Genomic DNA, 24,652 nt, shown 5'->3' on the forward strand with positions numbered 1-24,652 from the left:
ATTGCAGCGGCGCTAGCACTTCAGTTTCAGATATCTACATGCTTTCTGTCCAACTAATTCAACTTTGTCTACAAAGACGGTCACATCTGACTTTCAAATCTAAGCTCTGTTGGTGTCAATTTAAGCCTAGGTGTATTACGAGCCTGTTCCCACCCAGGCATATGACAGAGACAATAACAGATATACTTGGAATAAGGCTAAGTCGACCTATTAAGAAGCAATGCAAGCAGTTCAGCTCAAGTGAAGTCCAGGCTCATATGTAGAAGGTGTCGTAGATAGCCGGGTATTCTATCGGCCAATCTGACATCTCCTCAACATCGTAGATCTCACAGGTGCCCTTCCAGTTCGCTAGCTCTTGAGGAGCATACGGGCACATCTGGACCTCTGATAATGACTCGTGGAGATTACTACTTCTTCAACTAATTATCTCGGAAACCTCCCTACACGACACCCAGCATAGTGGTCTCTGCGTTCTATTGTGGGTATGAAAATATGCCCACACAACTCCCCGGCATTAGCATCGCAAGCTTTTGTTGAAAATGTGGAATGATGCAGTGGTAATAGTAGTTTTGATGGCTGTGGCCTATAGAGGAGAAAATGAACGAGTTCAAAGGGAAGGCTCCTTTAAATATCAAATATCAAATATAATGAGCCAAACAGACAAGCAGTAATAGGCTCGGATTCAAGACCTCTCGAGACATATATACTTGGAAAGCAGAATGGTAAGAGTTGAAGATTTGGAAAGGTGAGTTGGGAATTTGAGGGAATAAAGCGTTTGATAGCATGAGATGAGATGGAGAGGGGCAGTGGTTGGAATTTATAGAAAAGGCCGGGGCAAAGAACAAACACCATTCTTTGTTATTTGAATGATTTCCATCTAATATCTACAATTCTAATCTACAGCTCAACCTGTACAGCAACCATACTCTCCGACATAAACCCAGTAGCAAAGAGCCACGCAAGCTTCTTACCACCAACCTTAGGCTCAATGGGCACCAAAACAGCCGCACTCGCAGTCCGAAGCCTGGACCCATCATCCTCAAACAGCACCTTCTTCTCCCAGACCCCAGTACGCGAATCGAGAGTCGTATACCACACCTGGACAGCATCCTTAGCATTCGGATCATGAGCATTAGCCAACAAGTGAATAGCCTGCGAAACACCGGCTACCAGGTATCCGCTCGCATCATGGGAGTCGGTGCGGTATGGATCATCGTAGTAGGACGGGTTATCCGCGAGAGAACTGGCAAAGGAAATCGAGGTATCGATCGTGATAGAGTGATTTGACTCGTGCCGGGTTGCGAGGAAGATCTCGCCGCCCATAGCGCTGGAAATGACGACTTCGTTGTCGGTGCGGCCATGTCCGAGACCATTGTTGTTCCATAGACCTGTCAGCGCGACGGAGGCTTCGATGGGGGAGTCTTTGCTTGCTAGGTCGGCGATCTGCACGTGGATGATGTCGGACCACTTGGCTGGGGACCAGACGTCTTCGAGCAGCCGCATGGGACCATCGCGGTAGAAGTGGTCGTTGGTGACGTAGAAGGAGACCGGGCTGACCGCGTAGATGTCGTTAGGGGTTTTGATGAGCGGGTGGTTGATTGAGCGCACATGTCGGACGGAATCGGAGTTTAGGACGTGATGGAAGAGCTCGATTTGAGACTGGGCTTTGGGGACGTCTTTGGGCTCGCCGGCTTCAAAGTGTGCGGGGTTGGGCAAATGGTTGACGGCATAGATGTAGACTGCGTCTGACTGCTCGGGATCCTCAATGACATCAATTCCATGTGTCACGAAGGGGCCTTGGAAGTTCTCGAATGCCAGACGAGTTGATTTCATAGTCTATGTTTGGGATTAGTTTTTTGAGATTTTTTTGGGTTTTCGCTTTCGATGTTTTTGCCCCAGAACAAACTCACCTTGGGATCCACGACATGGATAGATCCTTGGGCCGTGAGTGGCAGCAAGCTACCTAGCGGCGGGAACCAGCTAAACCGCGTGCTCTTGTTGTCCTCGCAGGCAGTGAACAGCAGGTTTGCCGGGCGGTAGTGGTGCACATCCTCGCAGTGGATGGTGTCTTCGATGTGGATTGGGCCTTGGCCTTGACCTAGCACTGTCGAATTGGGAGTAAGAAAGAATCCTGTAATATGCACGAAATGGGTTATTGGGCCAGCCAGAAAGGCGACCAGAGCAACGAGGCCGAGGCTGATTACGGTGCCGAATCCCATTCTATTCAGTGTCAATTGCGAATGAATATATGAAGCAAAGTATGGATTGAAAGGGTGAAAAGGTCCATATTTAAGGGCATATCCATTCCAGCCCCTCACTAAATTGGACCTCGGGAAGTATTCTCGGGAATCTCTGAGAGATCAGCAACTTTTGTTGCTATTTCTGATCCTGAACCCCTGGAATGTAACATATTCCAGATTGTATAATATTTGACTCGGGAGGTACAGCCTTTGAAGGTTGGAAGATTTCCATGGTTAAAATTATGCTTATATGACCCCTAAATGGGATTAGCGCGAAGATGCTATCGAGTGAGGAATGAACAAGCCCTGGAGAAGAACATGTTCTGTCCAAATCACTACAGTAAACAACCACAAAACAGCAAAAGTGCATTAAACTATCCTAGGCAAAAATGATGCAACTCTTTTTTTTCTTTGTCTGTTTTCGTAGGCCAAAAAATCACTCTGATTAAGTCTAGTCATGCTTGGAGTGACTAGACCTCTGCGGCAAAGTCCGAAAGAAAAGAGAAAAATAAATAAAAAGAGTGCACTTGTGCAAATTCCCAATCCCATATCGTGTCGTGATGATTTTCCTCCAAACATTTTTCAGTTTGCGGACTGCTTGGCTTCAAGATATTCCTGATCACTGGCGTCAAGAACGTCATATTCTTCGTCAGTCAGGAAGCCAGTGTCGGCGTCAGTAGAGGCATCGTCCAGAGTCAGGCTCTCGACGTCTTCTAGAACATCCACTTCCGAAGAATTCGACAAGGTCGGTGCCTGGGGCGCAGGAGCCTCGGCTTCGTGGGTGCTTGACTCCGGAGATTCCTTCTCCAGCTTGGGGAAGATCATGCCACTGCCGGCAATTTCAGACACGGCAGGGTATGTCTCGGTGGTGTCAGCTTCTTCCACAGAAGCGGTCTGCACCTCAACATCGCACCACAGACGATGGCCAATGGCCACACCGTTAGGGAGTTTCAGACGCCAGTAGGAGATAGCAGGGCCATCGTGCTGAGGGGAGCGAAGATTGACAGTAAAGTCGGCACTCTCACCAGGCTCCACAGGGGCAAACAATTTGTTGCTTTCCATGGCCGAGCGAATAGACTCGACGCTAGATGGGTGGCAGACATCGACGTTGAACATCTTGTCTCCACCGACAAAGCGCACATCACAGCCAACGGGCCATGCTGCAGGACCAGGGTTGTAGAGAGTCCAGGTCTGGCGGAACATGGTGTTGGGGGCCATCTTTGTACCGTCGGTAATAGTATCACGGATAAAGAATGCCTTGTAGTCCGACATAACAGAGCTATCGGTCTCGGAGATGGTCTTGCTCATGAATGGCTGAGGCTCGACCTTTTCCACAGGCTTGCTAGCATCCACCTCGACGGGTTTCTGCTCCTCAATCTCGGCCTGGTCAATGGGCCGAGCGGGGGCATGAAGCTGGTCACCCAGGGCAACTGGTCCACTCGAGCCGTCGTCGCCCAAGGTATTCACAGTCACATTGCGGACCGGAGTGTTGAACTTGACCAGCGGATGAGTGCGGTTGTGGTGGTCGGTCGGGAGGGCCTCGCAGCTCGCACAGAAGTCGGTGTCATCACAGACAGCGCACTTGTAGCGAGCTCCGTTGATGTAACTTTGGGCAGGTTTGTTCTTGCACAGTGGACCATCACAGAAGATGCCATAGTGGATTTCATGCTCACGAGCAGGTTCACCGATAGAATCGTAAACCTGCACGAATCGATGACCAGGGTGGTTCTCAGAAGCAGTCAAGATGCAATCGGGGCAGAAGTCCCAATCGGGGCAGGCCAGGCACTTGTGACGAACACCAACGATGCGCTAGCAAAGATTAGCCGAGTGCCTCCCAAGTGAGTTGGATGGGCGAGTAAATACCTTGTCACAGCCGTCACAGACAGCGGCATGTCGGAATTGCCGACCAGGAAGGCAGCGAGAGGTGATCAGATTCTTCAAGCAGAAGTTCCGGTCCGATCCAAGGTGGAAGGTGTGGCCGGGGTGGTGTCCATGCTTATTTCGGAGCAGGCAGCGAAGGCAAAGATCATAGTCCTCGCAGTCATTGCAGCGGACAAGATTGCTTTCGTCGGCTTCTGTGTGTTGTAAGCAAGAGAAGAGAGAAAGGAAAGTGAGAGAAAACTTACCACGACAGCATCCATTGCACATTGGCTTGTCATCGTCCTGAATGGCTGCATCCAAACAAGCCGATGGGGCCACTGGCTCTGGGATTGACTCTTGGACCGACTCTGGAACTGACTCTTGAACCGACTCAAGGACTGACTCAGTGACCGACTCAGGGATGTGGACCACCGGCTTGGTGATCACTTCGCGCTGAATCTGAGTAGGCAGCATGGGGTTGATCTCCAGTGCTGATTGATCACGAGGAGCAATAGTCTCGGTAGTACTGTTTGTGACGACACCGTCCTTGACGGTCCTTTTGATCAACCAGTGATCTTCGCCGCGGCAAGATGCGCCAGCACCGACACACTGTAGGCACAAGTCATAGTCCCCGTTCTCACAAATGCTGCAGTGATAATGCGCATTTGCAATAGACCGACCACAGTGATTGCAGTCAATGCAGAACATCCCGTTGCCCGAGGTGTGGGAGATGACCGGGAACTGATGCTTTTCTTGGTCCATCTCGAAGGTGCGGTAGCGAGGTTGACCAAGAGGCAACTCTTTCTCACCGGTGAGATGAGGAACTTGGACCGAGTCGATGAGAGGGAAGGTACTGGGAGGTGCTAGAGGGCTCAGGACCGTTTCGAGATAACTGTGACGAGTGTGGTTGGTTGACTCCAAAGGCACAGTGGGTTCTGATGGTACTGGTGTTGATGCGGATGTGTTTTGGGAAGTAAGAGTAGTAACCTTGATACGGAGCTTGGACTTGGCCTTCGCAGCCCGGTAGAGTTGTTTGTAGACTGCGATGTTGTCACAGTCTAAGCGAACGTAAGAACCAGCACTGTCGGAATAGCGTTCAAGGATGACGTTGACATCCGCCGGAACCCCGAGCAATCTGGTAAGCTAAACCAAAACCATCAAGTCAGTTTGCGGGAAAAAAAAAATAAAACCAATGCGTATTCTTTTGTTTAAGTTTGGAACAAAATATTTGTAAGATACAAAGCTTGATCTGATGATCGCTGAAGATAAGGAATGGAGTCGGACTACAGATCCGGAGCTTGAGTGGAGACTTACCATCTGGGGAAACACCTGGGGCTTCAGCTCCTTGAGAGGTATTTTGAAGCGACGGTTACTGTCATTATAGAGTACTTTGACAGTAACCAGATGCTCTGGACCCGAATGAGAAGTAGTAGATGGGGTTGTCATCGTAGATGATGTGAAAGTCAAAGGGTGGATATACACCTTTGAGATAAGGCAGCAGCCCTGGGGTACTAGGGGTGATGGATGGGAAAGGACAAAAAGAGAACTGAGTTACGAGTAGGATATAAATGCTGGAAGATAATATGATGATGATTATGATGAAGAGGGAAAAGAAAAAGAAGCAGAGGAGAGTCAAGGAAAATAAGAGGGGAGTTGTACAAGAAGCCGTCGAATTGAAGGGAAAAAGCGGAGAGAACGGTCAGCTGCTGCGAACTGAGAAGGAAGGCGGTGAGTGATTTCCCTTTCATGCATTACATAAGAATATGACGTGTTCCGGGGGAATGCCAAGAACTACCAAGAGCTACGTCGACTGTCTGGAGTGTCTGACCATGGACTTAATGGACTTAACGAATTAGTTACAGTATTGCTTTTTTTTAATTCGTCTTCATAAGTACACCCTCGAGAGGGAGTACACAAGATCATCAAATAGAAAACAGCGAAATATGATGTCATGCATGAATGCAGAGACGGGGATTCGATCGCCCGATTGGAGGAGAGTTGAGGGGATTGAGGGGGTTTGGAAGTGCTGACAAGGGCTGAGGGCTAGAATCAATACCTGATTCACCCCGGAGCCCAACCTCGGAAGGACAATGTGGGGAAAGTTGCGGAGGGAAAAACGCTCAAATGCATCAAAATCCAGAAGGGCCAAAATGAATCAAGAACTAGGACAAAAATTAGGAAAAAAAGAGGCAAAACTTGGCTAGAGAATGTGTGGATGCAGATTGAAAAAGAAGAAAAAAGAAAAAGCAAAATGAACCAAAGACCCCTGTAGATCCCAGAGAGAGCCGATAGAAAATTAAGAGAGAATTGAGACAGAATTGAGAACAAAGAGAGAATTGATGGAAATTGAAGATGTTTGTGAAATCCAAAAAAAAGAGAAGAGGAGCAAAAAATTAAAACCAACCTATGTCATTCATCACTGCCCATAATATTGACCGGATTGTTGAGCGTAGTAGAAGGTCGTGCCTGGCGGCGTCATCATCCCACCCATGCCAACCACACCCCCAGGCCCAGATCCTGGTCCTGGTCCTGGTCCTGGTGCGGGACCTCCGTACATATGATTGGCATCGTAAAAGTAGACGGTGCCACCAGACTCATGAGCAACAGTACCCGGTGGAGGGGGCTGCTCCCCAGCTAAATAGGGCATCGCTTGCTGGCCCGGGAAGTTTGGCACAGAGGGCCCGGGCCCAACGGGTCCATTGTAACCCGCGTAATCGGGTCCCGAAGGCGGGTAATACATGCCGCCTGAAGGATGGCTCGGAGGGTAGAAGCCAGGCTGATGGTAATTGTAAGGTTGGAAGGGCGGTGCGTGAATCGCCCGCTCCGGAATCTGGGAAAGCGGAGTGGCCGAAGGCTGGCTGGGTGGGCCATGGGTTGGAACAGGGACCTGATGGTGGAAGGGCTGCTCATGCTGGGGCTGAGGCGGGTTGAAAGCGAACGGGAAAGTCGCCGGACTTTCAATGTCCGCAACAGAGACCGTCTTCTGAGGACGAGGTTGGTGCATGGGGATCGGGGCGGGGCGGCTTTCGCGATAGGCCGGGTGAGGAAGGGACATGGACATCACAGGCCCATATGGTGGGATCCCTACAGGAGGACGAGGAGGAGGGGGGAAGGCGGACAACGGGCTTAGGGTCGGTGGGGATTATGGGTCTGGAGTACACAGACCCAGCAGGTGATGGCCACCCATCCTGAGAGGGTGGCATGCCAAACGAAGATCGACGGCTGACAACGCTCGGCGTGTAAGAGGAGTTAGGGTAGTAGCTGGGACGTCGTCCACTATACCAGCCGCCACCACGACCACCTCGACCACGAGAGACTTGGTTCGGCCGCAACGCGCGGGGGATGAAGATAAAGGAACGTTCAACCGAGGGGAATATGTATCGGGGCGGCTGGTTGGGAAGAGAGATTCGTACCGGCTTGTCGCGTCGCAAGGGGGGTCGATGTTGAGGTAGCCGGGTGTGGAGTCTCTTGGGCACAGAAGAGAAATGAATTGGGTTGGCCATACCGGGCAAGGAAACAACGACAGGTACGTTCCCAATCAACGTCGTGCTAGAGAAGGACCGGTTGGGTGGGGAAGATCTCGGAGCGGTGGGGACGGATGCACCAGGATTAGGCATCGCGGATGGTGTTGGGCGCTTTGCTGCAGGTCGATCCTCGCCAGCCACGGTATCGTGGAGATCGTGTGCCCACTGCCCTCCGCTGGCATCGGGCTTGGAAGACCTGAATCGTGTTAGGAAACAGGAGTCGGGATGGAATGGAACATAACATACCTGCGAGAGCTGCCGTCTACGATCAGGCCGTAGGGACGAGACTTGCTCTTGAGTCGGTGACCGTTGTCTGTGGATCGTTTGTCATGGAGGAAAAAGCTGCCGCGAGTAGGGACGAAGGCTGGGTTCTGCTCTCGTTCCTTGACATACTTGTCATTCTCGCGGCGCTTTCTGGAAGCCAAATTGTTTCGACTTGGTTCGGTTGGAGGGGCGGAAGGCGTTCTTCCAGCGTGAGGCTCCAGTTGTTCCTTCAGATCGTCGAAATGAACCTCCGCAGCGTCGCCCGCACCGTCTGAGACCTTCAGGCCGTTGAACATTGCCTCTGTATCTGAGACTGTTGTCTTGAGTCCTCGTTTTTCGGGCGATGCAGAGCTGTTCCGTGCAGAGCTGTTCCGTGTAGATTTTTCCACCCCACGACCATTGACCTTGCCCACCTTATCCAACGTAGAAACCTCGTCCTCGCTCTCTTCACTGACTTCTCCGTCTGCATCTTCGTCCTCTTGGTGGCTGTCGGCTGAGCCTTCACTCAACGAATCATCTCCCATGTCCCCAGCCATTGAACCCTCTTCTTCACCATCTTCCTCCCTTCTCTTTCTGCGGCTGGCCCCGATATGACGTCGAAGATGAGCCATGTTGGAGACACAAGGGATTAATTACTTGGGGGTGGCTTGAATGTTCCCTGTTGACACACGCTTGACTGAGTGGTTATCGGGACCGATTTGGCTTAGAGAACGGAGTATGGTGAGGACAGTGGGCGTAGAAGGACGATAAACCGGTGGAACAGCAAATGAAATCAAGAAAGATCAAAATACTAAGATAGGCTAGAAGAAACAAAAAGACACCTTGTGCAAGAAGAATAACCAAAGTGAAGAGAAAGAAGAGAAAGAGCAAGGGGGGGAGAAGAAAGGATATGCAGCCCAAGAGAGATGAGAAGTTCAGAGAGACTCGAGTGCAGAGGAAGGGCATGACATCGCGAGAGACGTCAGGCCTGATCGGGCCTAGTCCAGGCGGTGAGGCAGTTTCTGCCAGGATTGGGCCTAGAATTGTTTTTCCAAAGTTACTTGATTTGGTTAGTGTCTGGCGAACTAAATATTGACAACTACAGAAGGCTTGAATATAAAAATATTGAGGTATGGAAATTTTTGCTTGATTTTTGGTAAATTCGAGGTTGTGCCCTAGTATGCAGGCCGGATGTTGTGATATCCGGAAGTATACATGCATTTTCTTGCGCATTCCACTGAAAGCTGTGCCACCGAGTAGTGGACTCGATGATCATGGATATCTGAGAGATCGTACAAATATTGAAAATTATGACCCAAAGGTCCCGCTTGAGTCACAGGGTAGACCGCGGTCGGAGTGTGATCCCAATTCCACCTCGATTGCAGGCAGATCATTGACAGGTATCAGAATTTCGCTGATACATTTGTGTATGAGATGATTGAATGGTCCTGTAGAAAGACCGCAGATGATAATCCACGAACAGCAGATGAAAAACTTAGTCAAACGTGGTCTTCTGACCTTGGCCCTCGACAATGGCACCACTGAGCTTCTGGACGGTTTCCTTGGAGTAGCGAGACTCATCGATGGATTCACGTCTCTTCTTGTGTCGGGGTCTTTCTCGTGATTCGCCATCGACTTCGGTGATAGCGGGTTCATCCTTCTTCTCGGCATCCTTTCCGAAGCGCTTCTTGTATCGTGTAGACGCATCTTCGGCAAACTCCATTCGCATACGGCGACCCATGAGCTGGTTCACCCAAACCCTTTGCATACGGGGCTTTAGCTTCTTCGACTTCTTCTTCTTCTCAGAGGCCGAGTCGGAATCACTATCAGAGGAATCCTCTTCCTCATCATCCTCCTTGATCAACATGAATCCTCTCACCGCTGCTTCTGCGGCAGCGAGTTCTTCAAATTCCACCCACGCATAACCCTTGCATTTTCCTGTGTCTTGGAAAGTCGCCATATGCACGTTGGTAACAGTCCCGCATTTGCCGAAGTTTTCCTCGAGGTTTTCCTTGGTCACATCGAAGCTCAGGTTGCCGACGAAGATTCGCTTGGAGGGGGGTGGCCAGATTTGGCTGCACCCGCAGCATTCTCTTGGGTTTCGGATTTCTCAGGGCGACCTTCATAGTTGTTTGCATCTTTGATGAGCACGCGGCGGCCGGTCATGAGTTGCTCGCTTAGGCCAATTGCTTCTTGCAAAGACTTCTTGTCGGTAAAGTCGACGTAAGCAAAACCTCTGTTCTGCGACCTCCCAAATCTTTCGGGGCCTTTGGGGAGATGAATTCGAGTGATATCCGACTCGGAGATGTCAGAGTTGACGGTGAAGAACATGCGCAGCTCATCTCTGGTCACTGCGAACGATAGGTTTCCAATCCAGATACCATATTGGGACCGCTTCCCCTCTGTTTCAGCTTCTTTGGGTTCGGGTTTGCTGGACTTGCTGGACTTGGGTTTTTCATCATCCCCCGCATCGCCTCCTTTGTTCTTTTTCGCTTTGCGAAGGGCCTTTTTTGAGACTGGCTCGGGTGCAGAGACATCGATTTCGAGCTCAGGACCGTCCTGCAGCTTGCGCTTCTTTTGACTGACTTCGGTGAGTTCCGACATGGTGTGAAATATGTAAATGGTGTGACGAGCACTATAATAATAGTCAATCTATCAGAAGTCTGAGATTGTTTCTGGTTCGCAGGAAATCAGACTAGCAATAATTTAATTTTTTTTACGGCGGCCAGGACCCGCCTCCCACGCAGCCGGATCGGCTTCTTGGCGCGAACGCGCAGGGTGACCACATCCCCTTCATCTCTTCTGAACTTCTTTCTGCCATAACACCATGGCAGAACCAAACGACAACCGTTTTACTGAAAATTTGCCAAATGCACCAACTACTGCACCGGCTCCTGCAAAGCAATCAGTCCGGTCTTTCAAGTACGAGCCCTCACAATCAGCCCATCGGATAATGCTGACTTCTCTTCTCTTTTCTCTCCAGGAAGAAATATGCCAAACTGAAAGTCAGGTTCGAGCTAGGAGCTCGAGAGAATGAGAGTTTGATCCGGGAAGAATTGCGCATAGATGACCTATCCAAGCGCATTCAGGAGCAAAACGAGTATGGGACTCACAAATCCCCCCCTGTATGAATGATTCCTAATTCCTCGGTTCTAGTCAATTGCTGGAGGTTCTCCTCGAGTTCAACGAAAGCCTACATGTTTCCCCCGATGTGCGATTCGATCTGAGCATGCCAACCGACCCTCCCTTGCTGCCAACACCAGAGCAGGAAATTGTACCTTTGATCAACGATGCAACACTAGCAAAACAAGCATGGAAGGAAGCTAAAGCTGGCTTGGCTGCTGGTAGCATTGACGCAGGTGCTTATCGTATGATTGAAGATAACATCAAACGAAACAAGGCGTTTGCACCAGCCCAGCAGTATAGTTCCCTATCACAGACCCATCATATCACTCCGGACACTGTTGAAAAGAAGCCCGATAATGATACTGAACGCAAACTTGGATACTTTACGCCCGAGCACGAGACTGAGTACTACCTTGCCTTGGACGCCAAGCTAGGTGATGAGGCAGCTGCTACGCAGCTCGCACGCATTCCAGATCGTCCCACCTTTGCGGAGCGTGAGCGTGATCTTACCATGCGGAATCCCGCATCGGTATACAATTGGCTGCGTCGCAACCAGCCCCAGACTCTCCAGGATAATGAGATTGCTTCTGAAAAGTCTGCATCACGCCCTTCCAATCAGCGATCTTCCAAGCGAGCGCCAGCTCAGCGCAAAGATGAGGATATGTATGATGAGGATGGGACAGAGGCCCAGCCTACTCCCAAGAACAAGCGCAAGCGTGAAGAGGACACTGGTTATAGACCCAAGGGTGGCAGCAGCCGGTCAAAAAAGAAGAAGGAAGAGCCCACTTCCAACCCAAGCAAAGTGGTCAAAAAGCCTTGAGCAGTTGGATTTATAAAGGGAATTCATTTTGTGTATTAATACTGGCGTTGGATTGATTCACTGGCTTCCAATGAGATGACGGATCATTAGCATTGTTAATTCAAAATATAGTCACATGAATATGTAGTCTCCATGAGATATCTAGGTAATTCCAATCTAATGTACTTTCTCTTCCTTTACAGTCCAAGTCCATGGCTATAGTGGAGATATCACGTGACCTGGATTTTCTTCTCCCATCTGGACCTCCACTCCCATTTTGAAGTCAACCGCAATCGATCGCAGACAACACCCTCTGCAATGGCAATTACTATTCTTCCCCCGGTAGTAGAGGACTCTCGTCCCTACGAAGCCGACTCAGATGACGACATTTCCATGGACTCCGAGGAGGACGTCGAAATGACTGGTATCTCTCGGCCTCACAAGCGACCCCGTTTACAAGGAAACTCGAATATTGGCACAGGAATTGTCACACCAGGAGAAGTGGTCACAGATGATCCGCAATGGATGAGGTTGGTGCAACCTTGAAGACCGCGCAAAAAAATCGCGGGGCTCATATCGTCATTTTTCTTTTTTTTTCAAACACTAACAATCTACAGAGGTCACGGCACCTATATGAACCCGCTCTCGACATCTATCATTGCCACCGTTGCCGGCACAGTTCAAAAGACAAATAAGCTACTCTCTGTCCACCCTCTACGCGCCCGCTATACCCCCGAGATTGGAGATCTCGTCGTTGGCCGCATTGTCGAAGTGCAATCACGACGGTGGAAGGTTGACGTCGCCGCGCCGCTACTAGCCCAGCTCCCTCTTTCCGCAATCAACCTGCCCGGCGGTATTCTGCGTCGGCGAACAAGCGCCGACGAGCTCCAAATCCGGACATTTTTCAGCGAAGGCGATCTTGTAGTTGCCGAAGTGCAGAGCGTGCACCAGGATGGGTCGGCGTCACTACACACACGTTCCTTGAAGTACGGGAAGCTGCGCAATGGCGTGTTCCTTGCCGTTACAGGAACCGGAGGCAGCGCAGCGACTAGCTCTAGCGTTAAAGGCGGAGTTGGGGCTGGTAATTCGGCTTCAGGCAGCGCTTTGGCTGCTCCTGGAGGTTCTGGTACTGGCGGTGTGGTACGGTCTCGCCGACAGGTGTGGACGGTTACCGCTGCCAATGGTGGTGGTGAGGTGAATATTATCCTTGGAGTGAATGGGTACATCTTTATCTCCAAGCATTCCGATGGGGCAGATGCCACATCCTCGACTACGGAGAATGTCTCCATTACGCGCATGGAAGAGATGGTGTCGAGTACAATCTACTCTAGCCAGAACGACGATATCCCACCACAGACCCGTCGGGAGATTGCACGATTGGCACAGTGTATTCGAGTTTTGGTACAGAACGGAGTGCGTGTGGATGAAGAGACAGTTATGGGTGCCTACCATGCTAGTCTGCAGGTGGATTTGGAGATCGGGGACGATGAAGACGAGGAAGATGAATGGCGACAGGAAGGTCGCGAGTATCTAGAGGGCGCCAAGGCCCAACAAATCCTCGAGTTGGTGAAGCAACAGCTGTAACAGGCTACTCTAACTGCTCGGATGTATGATAATGATACCCCTCAAACAAGGATAAAAGGGAACACTTAACACTTAGCAGACGTAATGTCAAAGTCCATGTCCAAACCACCGTCTGATATTTACTATATAAACCTGTCTACTCCATATGTAGATCCAAGGATTCGGTCCACAGGTCTTGTAGTATACTGATGTGTCATGGCTTCACAACCTTGGAAGTGGAAACCTCTGCCGTAAGTGGACCAATATAAGCCAATGATCAGGGGCCCCGGGGGATCAGATCTGCCCAACCAGGTAGCTGTATTTTGTAAGAAACGTATGACCTTACATCGGCAGACTCATACGTTGGTGAACAATGACGATGAATAGTGTTCTCGAAGAGGAATAGCTGGAACATTGTAGTCCAGTCAATAGAACAGAACAATAGCCAGAATAATAATCCGAGGGGTAATCTGCATAATAGCTAGAACAATAGCTAGAATAATAACCAGAACAATAGCATCAATAGCATCAATAGCATCAATAGATATCTGATTGGTGGAATGTCTGAACAAATTGTAAAAGAAGGCATCTGATAGGCTTACATACGCAGAGTCACGAGTCAATGGTTTAAGATTCTATTGTTCTCTTTTTGTTCTTCTTCGCTCTTCTTTTCTCTTTCTTCTCACTATACTCGAATCTTTTGAGAACATGCCCAATTACTTACTTATTTCTCTTTTAATTCTCGACTATTGTTCAGTACCCATAGGTTAAAAACACCTTTTCTTGGCTTGACCCTTTCTACTTACTACTGGGTTTCCCAATCTACTCCATCTTTTTTTTCCCAAAGACTTTCTTTCCTATCATCTCATAGTCAAAAATGCCCGATCTACGTCGCCAGATCTTCGAGAGCGGCAAGACTGTCTCGCGCAAGGCAGCATCCCGTGAAGCATCCCGCACCAACTCCCCCGCCGGTTCGAAGCAGACCTCCCGCAATGCCAGCAGAGCTCCTTCGGACGAAGAAGACTCGGGATTCCTCTCTGATGAGACATCTATGAGGTAATTCCTTGCATTTTTCGTCTTTTCGTGCTTTCATCCTTTTTTTTTCTTTTTCTTTTTTTCTTTTTCTTTTTTCTTTTTCTTTTTTTTTGTATCTTCACATGGTCCCCACTCCCGTGGCGGGATGATGTCACCAATGATGTCGGCAAGTTTTACGATCAAGGCACTAACCAAATTGGGATAGTATCGGATCTCTCGACGATGAGAACCCCGAACAAGATAATCCCGATTGGGAACAAGAACTCGGCGAGCGTATTCAAGAAATTCTCGATCGCAAGCGCAGCAGTGTCCAAGGCCGCGAGGAGGCCCTGCAAGCATTCTGCCGCCTGACCAAATATCACTACACAGTGGAAGAAATTCACGGCGCCATTCCAGACCTACTGGCGGCATTTGAGCGAAGCGTGCGCACCGAGATCAGTGTGCGCGAAGCAACCCTTGGCTTGCGCGCCATCGAATTGCTCGTCATTTCAGCTTTCGACAACACCGTCTACGAAAACACCGAGCCCTTGCTCACCCGCACCATCCGTGACTCTGCCTCCCCTCTTATCAAGACGGCCGCTATTCACTGCCTCGGGGCATGTACTATCTTCGGAGGTGCCGGTGAAGATGGCATCCTTGAGCAGATGGGTTTCCTCTTGGATATCATCGCCTCTGACGGCCAATCCATCGATGCCACAGACGACCCCACCATTGTGACCGCCGCGCTCCAGCAATGGGGATTCCTCGCCACCGAAGTCGATGATTTTGAGGAAGAAAGCGAAGAAGCAGTCCAGATCTTCATGGATCAGCTCGACAGCTCTGATTCCAACGTGCAGATCGCAGCAGGCGAGAACATCGCCCTACTCTATGAGAAGAGCTACAGTCCCCAAGAGGATGATGACGAAGAAGAGGAGAGCGCAGATTCAAACGACGGCAGCGACGAGCATGAGCATGACAACGATCCCACATCTGGTCCCAAGCTCGTGAAACGATACAACGCCTACCACAACACTCCCGAGCTAGAGAGCCAACTTAAGAACCTGGCCACCATTCACGGCAAGCAGATCAGCAAGCGCGACAAGAAGTCACTCCACAGCAACTTTGCCTCGATCCTCACCACTGTCGAGAACCCACGCCGCGGTCCTCGCTACAACACCGCCATCGACCAGAACACCAACCGCCACTATGGCAGCACTCTCACCGTCAAGATCGGCCGCCACGGAGTCATGACTATCGACCGTTGGTGGAAGTGGGTGCGACTCACTGCTTTGCGCCGCATCCTGCAGGGCGGCTTTTCCGAACACTATTTCCAGGGCAACCGCTCCGTTCTCAACAGTCTTCCGGTCATGATGCGCATGGCAAACCAGGGTCACGGCTCGGTGGATCGCCAAGGTGCACGCAAGGCAGCCAAGATGCGCAACTCGCGTCGCTGGACTACTCACCAATCCGACGATGAGGAAGAGTAAATAAGTACCTCGCATGCTCACATCGGTGATGGTTTAGGAATGGAATGATGGATAAAGGGAGGAATCAGATGCTCTTCGGTCTTTCAATTATCGACATGGGATATGACAGCTTAGGGTTTTGTGTCACATGGAGGATTTCAGTTTCGCATAAGCCTCGGTTTATGGCCTTTGTTTTCAGATTCTTTTCCTTGATGTTTCTGCTTTTATGTTTTTTTTTTGTCTCTATCCACTTGACTTGTTTTTCATGATTCAATAGTTACTCGGAACTTCGTACCTAACGAAATGACACTCACTGCGCATTGAGCATTCTTATGATATCCAACAAACCGTTCAGGAGAACAATAGATCCAAGGAAGAAAGAGTTCATATTTATCTTTATATGAGTGAAGAAGGTCCTGCCCAAAACAACTCGCCCACAGGGCGAAGCCCCATCTCTCCTTTATAGTCTTGCTCTTGCATGTCTAATAAAATATAACCAACGAAACAACCCAAAAAAAGGCTAACCAACATCCATAACCATCCAGTCTAACCCTCTAATCCTCAAACACAGGCACAACATCAGACCAGCTCCCCCTAGCCCTCTCCTCCCAATACCCATCCTTCCCACCCTTAAGCCGCCAAGCAACCTCCCCATCAGAGTCATCACTAATCCGCGTAAACCAGCGCGGAATCCAACTCTCCCCAGCATTTTCCATCTCGCGTCTGCGCGCACGTTGTCCCTCCTCAAGCTGCACCTTAATCTCCTCCGCGTGGTCGAGGTCACCGTTTTCCAGCGCGCGCTGGTCAGGACGCAGACGGGAGTCCGTGACAGGTAAATGCTTATCCTCAATCGAGGTGATTTCATTCAGCGCGGCCGCAAAGGACGTGAGACCGTAGTGTTTTGGCGCGGAGGGGACGAGCGAGCCGGCAGTCCAGATAGTGTTACCGGTGGGGTTACCGTCGCGGGTGAGAGTCAGCGAGGAGGGCCAGGTGCCGGATAAGCCGAGGGGTACGGGGTTGTTGTTTGCGTCGACGGCGCGGGTGGATACTTCCTCGCTGCGGCCCGAGAACATGCCGCCAGCTTTGAAGGTTGAGATGGAACGGTGGCCAGTGGACTCGTTTGTGACGGCTAGCTCGCCGACAGGCTCGACGTATTTCTCGCCTGCGATGATGTTGCGTAGGAAGGATGTTGCAGGCGTCCAGCTGTAGCGGTCGCCGGTGCTATGCAGGGTAATGCGGACGCGGCCTTCGGTTGTGATCTCGGCGGATTTGCCCCAGAATTTCTGGCTGGGCATCGGGGACTGCGAGAGGCTCCATTCTTTGCTGTCGGCTTGGTAGGCTAGCTGCACGGGCCGGTGTGAGACTTTCTCTGCGATGAAGCGGAAGCCTCGGTCTTCGCGAACGAGCTCGTAGGTCTCGCCTAGCATTGGGTTGAATGGCTTGCGGATGGAGCGCTCGCGGACGCGGTTGCTCGAGAGGGAGGATACTGCGAAGGCGGTTACGTACATCAAGCGCTCGACAGGGTCTGTGGATTTGGTGGCTTGGTCAAGCAGATTTGAGTACTCCAGGACCTCAGCGGCGCGTTGCAGGAGAGACATGGGCTCGTTTGCGGACACGGGCATCGAGATTGTGGACAAGTCCTTTCCGACGTTCTTGCGCAGGAACCCAATCAAGCTTGGGGGCAGAACTGTCGGGGCGAGGATGTTTGCGCGGCGTTTTATGGGGTCTAGGGGCAGCGGGATCAATGATTTGGGCTTGACCGGGAACAAACCCGATGCGCTGCCGCTTTCCTGGCGAGTTGCTGCCGCATCGGATTCACCGTCGCTGTCAGAGGGTGCGTCGTCCTCGACTTCCTCGGCAGCAGAGGCAGGCCGGTCCTCTTCGGGCCCTTCGTCGTCGCTGTCATGGATGGTCAGGAGGGGAGACCTGTCACCACCTCCATCTGTCGCATCAAAGAATTCTTGCGACATGTCAGACTCCATGCTCCGCCGGGGAACCATAGATGGCTGAGGCGGGTGCCGTCGCTTCTTGCTCTCGGTAATCAGCGTGGAGAACTCAGAGACCACATTGTCAAGGTCGCGCAGTACCGCCATCAAATGGTCATGGATCTCATCCACGCAGTCCATGTGACTGGTGACACTGGCAGGCTTCCCCTTGCCGTCAGTAGCAGGTACCACAAGCTGCGAGGAACTGGAGTTCGTGGTCGTGGCCGGTGGTCGCTTGCCGGTGGCATTCGACTGTCCACTTGTCTTGCGCTTCCAGAACGGCCGCTTGGCCTCCGTCTCACTGGGAGCAGTCTCATGAGTACTGCGCTGGGGACTAGGGGACCGGCCACGCGAACGAGGCCGGTTGACAGGAGTTGGGAGAGGCGAGGCAAGATACTTGGGGTCGGTATCCTTGGCAAGCCGGCGTATCGCATCCCGCGATCCGGAAAGATGGCTGATAAGGCTCTCAGCACGAGTCCATTCACTCTCCTCCGCCGGGGAGGGCTGCGATGGAGCGTAAAGCCGCAGCTCCGGAGGGGCACCTAGACCGGCATTGTGTGCGCCCTTAGAAGCTTCCTTAGAGGAAGCTCTCTCGAGGGCACCCTTCCATGCAGCAAATTCGTGCTCGTTACTGGCGCGCAGATGCCAGATCTCGGTGCCGGAATCAATAGAGATCTCACGGGACTTTTCGTTGGTCGCAACGGCCGCTAGCGAGAGCGGGATCGCGCCTCGCAGCGCGGACGAGTTGCGGTCATGATAGTATGACAGCGTGCAAGAGGTAAAGTCCAGAGAAAAGAACCGGCGTGCCCAGCCCTGGTGACGCTTTCGTCGCCGCTTCTGCAGCAATCCTGTGTGAACACTTGAGTTCGACACGTCGACGTGCTGCGAGTTGAGCGTGGCTCGGCTGTTGCCTCGTCGGCGGGTCTTGGGCTGCGGCAGCGATTCTGTCGATGCCCCTGGCTGAGATCGTGTAGCAATCGATGCGGAGCTATGTGGTTGAAGGCCGGTCGGATAGGTGAGGAGGACAAGTGTCAAGGTCTTGGAGATTTGTTTGGAGAATGTGTTATCGAAAACGAGGGCATAGTTGCCTCCTTCGCTGAACGGCACATCGTAGGTCCCCTGGGTAATCTTGTCTGCTTCACACTTGCCCGTCCATTTGATTGTTTTGAGCCCAATTCCCGTTAGCTTCTCGATGACGGCAGATTGTTGTTGCCGCGCGCCGGCAGTCGTCGCCGTTGCGGGGAGATTCTCAGTGGAATCGGTGCTCTGGGAATCGGAGGCAGGAAGATGGGAGCTCAGAGCAGAGGATTGGCCTGGGTGTTTGAAGATGCCAAAGTTGACGGACTTCTTGTGTGGTTGAATACTCCAAGAGATGGTGTGGTTGGCGCTGACATTGATCCAACGTACAAAGTACGACTAGAGAGATTAGTTGAGACCAAGACTTTTGCTCATAACAAACCCTACCTTGCTGTGAATCTCCAGCTCTTCCATGGCCGCCATAATTGCGCAGTGAGGGGTTGCAGGAACCACAATGTGTCCGTCACGGTCCGGTGCGGCTGAACGTGGCGATGCGGGGGGGGGGGGATAAGCCACACTATACAACTGATGTCACAGGAACATTCGGGAATGGAGCTTTTAATTAAACAAGGAAATACGAGGGATACTAAGAAATACAAGGAAATCAGAGAGGGGGCAAAAGAGAAAAACAAGTTGAAACCGAGGCTGATGAGTTCACATGGTAGATCTCTGTCTCAGCTCTTTCACCTAGGCACCTGGGCAGTCTATACCTACGTAATACAGCCTATACACCTGGGCAGTCTCCAGGGCTCTACCTAGGTAACTCCCGAGGTCCACAAATCGCTTGAAATTCATTGATAATTTTACATGCCTGATGCCAAAGGTGTATCAAATTAAAAAAAAAAGTAGGAAATTCCATCCCATCTTTTCTGGGATTTTGGGGATTTTTGGAATAGATAGTACACTGTACAGACGAGAAACACTTATCTCCGGCCGCCCTTGCTCATGTTGCTGAACATCAGCTTAAAGCCGTTGCACAGAGCATGCATGTCCGGGTAAGGGTTCTTCTGCAGTTCGTAGCCCTGGGGAATAACCTTGACCGGCCAGTTCTGAAGTCGCGCATGTTCGCCTGCCTTGAAGCAAAGATAAAAGTAACCGGGGTATTTGGCGTTGATGCAGAATGCATATGCCGAGCGGCGGGGGTTGGCCTTGGTATAAGTCTCGAGCCATTGATCTATTGGATGTTAGTTGGATGCTAGTTGGATGGATAAATTGCCAATAACATACCTGTCTCGGTCTTACTGCCTTCTTGGAATTTCTCGTGGAACATCATCTCGCCCACCTTCTTGGCCATCGCTTTGACGTGATTGACGATCAGGTCATCCAGGTCGCTGTAAGTATAGCGACCACCGACCTTGAGGACACGGCCGACAGAGAACTCGTTTTCTTTGTCCAGCTCAAGAACATCAATATGCTGGTACACACCTTGCGCCACCTTCCAAGTGACAGCTAGGTGATCGTGGCCTCGGGAGGACGGGCGAATAACAACGTCCCCTGGGCTTTGAGAGCCTAGGAACTCCTCGGCCTGGGTGGAGTTGAACGGCCGGAAAAGCGGGTGCTTGATGACACGCATGGCTTGGCCGCCACGCTGCGTCTTCTCCTGCAGCGACTCCTTATCGGCTCGCTCCTGCTGGTCGTCCCAATCGCCAAAGCCATGATCCTGGTTCCGACGAGCTGGGTTACTGACCTGATCCTCACGTAGAGAGACGTTGCAAGAGAAACCCTTGCGGTTCAAGAACAGGATCTTGGCTGGGACAGTCTGGTGGACTTGGTATGCGTTGCGTACAGGGATGTCGTAGGGAACACCGAGTTCGGTCTCGGCCACAAGCACATCAACACCGCAGTCCAATTTGGCCTCGATGTGATCCTCAAATACCCGCTTGATGGCAATGGGCACCACCATACCAGGTACTAAAGAGTCGGGCGTCTCGCCAGTGAGCATTGTGAAAATATCGTCGGTGCCGAGGAAGACATAGTGCTTGCGCAGTTCCTCGTAGGGTTGTTGCAACTCGGCTCGGATTGTCTCAAGGGTGGCACGCTTGCGCTGGTTGAGGTTTTTCTCGAGCTGTTCTGCGTACTCTTCCAGAATAAGATCGTTGACACGGTCCTGTGCCTCTTCCCGGAACAGCTTCCGCATGATAGCACCAGTGCCGTTCTCGTCAGTCTCGGCCTTGATATCCTCCTCGTCCAACTCCAGTGCATCAGCGGCCATCTTGCGCGCAATATCGTAGTCTTCGGGATGTACACGGGTGTTGTCCAGCGGATCAGCATCGGGATCAGCATTCTCGAAGTCGATGTACACGAAACTAGCACAGTTGTTCCAAACCTTGACACCCATAGCAGGGTATGTCGCGTTGACACCAAGCAATTCCACCCGGTTGTTAACGACTCCGCCGTTCATATTGACAATTTTGAGCAAGTGAGCCGCCTTTCGGGGACCAAGACCGCAGACATACGGCAAAAGATTAGCTGTCGCCGTATCGGCTACTGCCTCGTTGAGATCAACGCCGACCAAGTTGACCATGTCCACCAGGGCGGTTTCCAGCTGCTTGAGAAGCAGGTCCTGGGAGACTAGTTGTTGGCCTGGTTTGAACTGGATGGAGACAACGTCACGGCCCAATGATGCATATTCCTTGAGCGGGCTCTGCAAGTACCGGCCCAGAGCCACACAGTAGTGGGTCAAAGGTCCAAAGCCTGGATTGTCGCTTCTGGCGCGAGGGCTGTTGTGGTACAGCCGGGCAACCTCATCATTGACAATGACCACCTCTAAGGGGTCACTGATCTCCTCGTCGTGCTCATTTGTGTAGGATGCACCACGTATATCTTTTTGGTCGACAATTTCGGATAGAAGCTTGTACAGGCGGCGCGTCTCTGGCGTCATGCCTGAAACACCGATGACATCTGGTCGGCGACGATCCATCAAATCCATAAAAGCGGCCAGGTTCTCACCGTCTGCAATGTCACGGCTCTCATCTCCCACCGAGAGATCAATGAATTTGCCATTTTCCAAGACACGGCCGTCTTCTTCTGTGTAAGCCCAGTGAATGGGGTCCCGGCCCACCTGGCCAGATCCGGTGGAGAGAGTGAGAACACGGGGCACTGTGCCCAGGACCATGCCCTTGGGTTTGTAAGGGGCCTGGTCGAGACGCTGCGAGAACGCTTCGCGGCACTCCTTGGCGACATGATTCTCACATTCCTGTCGAATATTTTCCTTAACACTGCGATTGATCAACTTTTCCAGTTTACCCAGGGCCAGATCCAGCACCTCACGGCGAACACGGTTCCAAGCATCAGCAAGCTCACTGTAGTTGTCTGACTCAATATCGGCGTAGAGACGTTTGCGGAACTGGTCAAAGTTTTCAAATCGCACCCGGACATCAACGAGACCTTCTTCCTCGGCCTTGAGCATACGCAAGAACATCTCTGGGCGACGGGCAATATCACTTAGCTGCTGGTTCCGCAGATATTTGAATTCGGCGTAGGGATGCTGCTCATCGATCCGGCGGAGACCTTTCTCTGTGCGGAAGCAATCGACGACTCCGTTCATGTAGTATGCCTGACGCATCACCTTGCGCATTTTAGGGCTGACAGCAAGCTCTTCGGCGAACATCGACTTGCCGGCTTTGAGAACATGCGAACTGTTGGAAAAGTCGTTGTCGACAAACTGATCTGCCAACTCTTCGGGCTGCTCGGTGGGGTCTTCGGTGTATTGCCGGCGACCTTCCTTGGAGGCATTCTGAGCAAATGCATCTGCAGTGATGCCAAAAGCACGCACGAAGCCGTAAGCCTTGCCGTTCCGAACCCGCTCAAAGAAAGATCTGCCAGTGGCTTTTCGGCGTTGGGTTTCTCCAGTAGCCTCGCCATTGACCTGGTTGAGATCACGTAGCTGTGAGGAGTACTGGAAATGGATATAGTCCTGCACATCTTGGAGTTCCTCCATGGTCGCGGCCGCAGCAAGTTGATCCTCGACGTTGGAATCATTCACGCTGAAGAGACTTTGTAGGTTGTCGTATGTCTTTTTAATTGTACCACGCTTGTCGATCAAAGCGCGGAATTTGAGATCATGGTCGAAGATATCCCATAGATCGGTCATATTGAGGAGTTTCTCGGCGCGAATGCTGTATTGGGCGGAGTCGTCGTCGGGATCGGCACCATTGGCCATATCTTTGACAGCATGAATCATGTAGTCTTTGCGATGCTGGAAAATGAACGGCACTTCCCAATCGTCCGTGATCAGGAATTCCAACATCTTAGCGACGGAGCGCTGGAATGGTTCGCGCAGTTCGGGATCCATGCGCTTCTTGAGCAACATCAAGTTTGAGATCCAGACTGCCTCCTCCCGGAATTGATCCTCGGACAATGTTACATGCTTATAGGGCTTGCGAGCAACCTGATGGCGTTCGGGTTCATCGAGGAGACGAATTTCGTTATCATCCTCCGTCAACATCCTCTCGGCCAGCTCGGATGGTTCAAAGACGTCCTTCAAGTCTAGGTGACGTTCTTCGGTTTGTTTGTCGGCGTCCTCTTGGTCCTCCATTTGCAGTGCGAAATCGTACTCTGTGCCATCACCGAATGCAGCGCGCATATCCTCAAGCGCATTTTCATCCAAGCCAGAGGTATCAGTCGGAATCAAGCCGGTCTTGTTGATTCTGGAGGCAGGCGCAACTCCAAGGTCATCCCGTTCGCGCTGGGCCTCATCGTCGGAGAAGGTATCCTCTTCAATAAAGTCGTCCATCTCATCGCGCAGACCACGGCGCTGGCCTGGTCTAGCATATTGTTGCGCTTCCTCCTCTTCGTCCGAGTTGAAAATATCGTCGACGCCGTGAGACGGTTGGTGGCTCTCGCGATCCTTGCCTCGCTTCAAGCGCTTAAACTTTGACTAATATCAGAGCATCAGAATCTTGTCAAGTCATGAGCTGCAGCTTACATACCTCAGTGGCTGGTCCACGATGCTGACTCGGACCATGTCCAATGAGTTCCAGATCTTCTTCATCAAGGTGCTCTTCTTCGCGAGCAGTGCGTGGGCGTTTCCTGTGTTTGCGAGCGGCACGTTCGTCTTCTTCATCTTCATCAACGATGAAACCTTCACGGACCTAAGAGTTCGTCAGCAAAGAGATACAACCCGGTGAAAGATCAAAAACTGACAGCGCGAGCAGCCTCCTCGTCATCTTCTTCTTCGTCTTCCTCCTCGCTCGAGTCATTGTAGTGGTTGGTGGTGCCTGGACCCTGGCGACCCTCGGCATCATAGTCGTCGGCGACTTCCTCATCGTCGTCATCCATGATCGCCTCACCCTCGATCAGGTCGCGAAGGCTCATCTTGAAATAAAGATCCCTATTGCTAGGGACCGAGGAGAATGCGGTTTCGGATGAAAGATTCAAGATACAATGGCGCAGATGCGACACCAGGTAGTGCCCAGCTCGTGAAGACGGTCAAAAGTGAAACAGGGAGGGTGAAATTGAAGCAATAGTTGTCAAGAGGAAGAATCACGGCCATCGGCGAGGAGAGGATGCGGGTGGCGGTGATTGGCTAGTGCTGGTGTGGCTAGACGCTAGTCCTATTAAGGCAGCCTAGTTGTGGCTTGAGACGCTCGTGTCACGTGCTATTGTCTTTATGTGTACATCGTACATTGTATATTCAACGATGCCCTGGTCGGATCCTCAATATGCATATCGCTTTGTACTATTGATGTAGGGCCGAGACTATCGAATATGCGCAAATTTGACCATTATCACCTATTTCATTTAGCCATAAACC

The 24,652-nt window shown here is 51.4% G+C and overlaps 10 protein-coding genes across 10 annotated transcripts; 3 read left to right on the top strand and 7 right to left on the bottom strand.

The window, feature by feature from the left end:
- Positions 1-877: 877 nt before the first annotated feature.
- On the bottom strand, positions 878-2,434 carry N7471_008023 (serum paraoxonase/arylesterase family protein). The gene is made up of 2 exons (XM_057280742.1): positions 1,911-2,434; positions 878-1,836 (listed from the first exon to the last, which is right to left on the bottom strand). Exons 1-2 carry the CDS (start codon positions 2,217-2,219, stop codon positions 898-900), a joined length of 1,248 nt encoding a protein of 415 aa, XP_057135002.1. The 5' UTR covers positions 2,220-2,434; the 3' UTR covers positions 878-897.
- A 388-nt stretch (positions 2,435-2,822) lies between these two features.
- On the bottom strand, positions 2,823-5,546 carry N7471_008024 (ZZ type zinc finger domain protein; the record flags this gene model as incomplete). The annotated part of the gene is made up of 4 exons (XM_057280743.1): positions 2,823-4,049; positions 4,104-4,315; positions 4,367-5,243; positions 5,415-5,546. The coding sequence occupies 4 exons, from the start codon at positions 5,544-5,546 to the stop codon at positions 2,823-2,825; spliced, it is 2,448 nt and encodes an 815-aa protein (XP_057135003.1).
- Positions 5,547-6,516: 970 nt separating this feature from the next.
- Positions 6,517-8,499, bottom strand: N7471_008025 (uncharacterized protein; the record flags this gene model as incomplete). The annotated part of the gene is made up of 3 exons (XM_057280744.1): positions 6,517-7,225; positions 7,266-7,820; positions 7,871-8,499. The coding sequence occupies 3 exons, from the start codon at positions 8,497-8,499 to the stop codon at positions 6,517-6,519; spliced, it is 1,893 nt and encodes a 630-aa protein (XP_057135004.1).
- Positions 8,500-9,362: 863 nt separating this feature from the next.
- On the bottom strand, positions 9,363-9,827 carry N7471_008026 (Nucleotide-binding alpha-beta plait; the record flags this gene model as incomplete). Its single annotated transcript, XM_057280745.1, has 1 exon — positions 9,363-9,827. One exon carries the CDS (start codon positions 9,825-9,827, stop codon positions 9,363-9,365), a length of 465 nt encoding a protein of 154 aa, XP_057135005.1.
- A 68-nt stretch (positions 9,828-9,895) lies between these two features.
- Positions 9,896-10,471, bottom strand: N7471_008027 (uncharacterized protein; the record flags this gene model as incomplete). The annotated part of the gene is made up of 1 exon (XM_057280746.1): positions 9,896-10,471. One exon carries the CDS (start codon positions 10,469-10,471, stop codon positions 9,896-9,898), a length of 576 nt encoding a protein of 191 aa, XP_057135006.1.
- Positions 10,472-10,694: 223 nt separating this feature from the next.
- Positions 10,695-11,813, top strand: N7471_008028 (uncharacterized protein; the record flags this gene model as incomplete). The annotated part of the gene is made up of 3 exons (XM_057280747.1): positions 10,695-10,789; positions 10,851-10,967; positions 11,024-11,813. The coding sequence occupies 3 exons, from the start codon at positions 10,695-10,697 to the stop codon at positions 11,811-11,813; spliced, it is 1,002 nt and encodes a 333-aa protein (XP_057135007.1).
- Positions 11,814-11,944: 131 nt separating this feature from the next.
- N7471_008029 (exosome non-catalytic core subunit RRP4) lies at positions 11,945-13,376 on the top strand (the record flags this gene model as incomplete). Its single annotated transcript, XM_057280748.1, has 2 exons — positions 11,945-12,322; positions 12,410-13,376. The coding sequence occupies exons 1-2, from the start codon at positions 12,111-12,113 to the stop codon at positions 13,374-13,376; spliced, it is 1,179 nt and encodes a 392-aa protein (XP_057135008.1). The 5' UTR covers positions 11,945-12,110.
- An 856-nt stretch (positions 13,377-14,232) lies between these two features.
- On the top strand, positions 14,233-15,856 carry N7471_008030 (IFRD domain-containing protein; the record flags this gene model as incomplete). Its single annotated transcript, XM_057280749.1, has 2 exons — positions 14,233-14,411; positions 14,596-15,856. The coding sequence occupies 2 exons, from the start codon at positions 14,233-14,235 to the stop codon at positions 15,854-15,856; spliced, it is 1,440 nt and encodes a 479-aa protein (XP_057135009.1).
- A 533-nt stretch (positions 15,857-16,389) lies between these two features.
- Positions 16,390-19,320, bottom strand: N7471_008031 (oxysterol-binding protein related protein OSH3; the record flags this gene model as incomplete). Its single annotated transcript, XM_057280750.1, has 2 exons — positions 16,390-19,236; positions 19,285-19,320. 2 exons carry the CDS (start codon positions 19,318-19,320, stop codon positions 16,390-16,392), a joined length of 2,883 nt encoding a protein of 960 aa, XP_057135010.1.
- A 500-nt stretch (positions 19,321-19,820) lies between these two features.
- On the bottom strand, positions 19,821-24,213 carry spt6 (chromatin-remodeling histone chaperone SPT6; the record flags this gene model as incomplete). Its single annotated transcript, XM_057280751.1, has 4 exons — positions 19,821-20,071; positions 20,125-23,776; positions 23,829-23,990; positions 24,043-24,213. The coding sequence occupies 4 exons, from the start codon at positions 24,211-24,213 to the stop codon at positions 19,821-19,823; spliced, it is 4,236 nt and encodes a 1,411-aa protein (XP_057135011.1).
- Positions 24,214-24,652: the final 439 nt, after the last annotated feature.

The sequence above is a fragment of the Penicillium samsonianum genome, assembly GCF_028829775.1.
Source record: "Penicillium samsonianum strain IBT 33392 chromosome Unknown utg000004l_segment0_segment0, whole genome shotgun sequence".
NCBI lineage: Eukaryota > Fungi > Ascomycota > Eurotiomycetes > Eurotiales > Aspergillaceae > Penicillium > Penicillium samsonianum.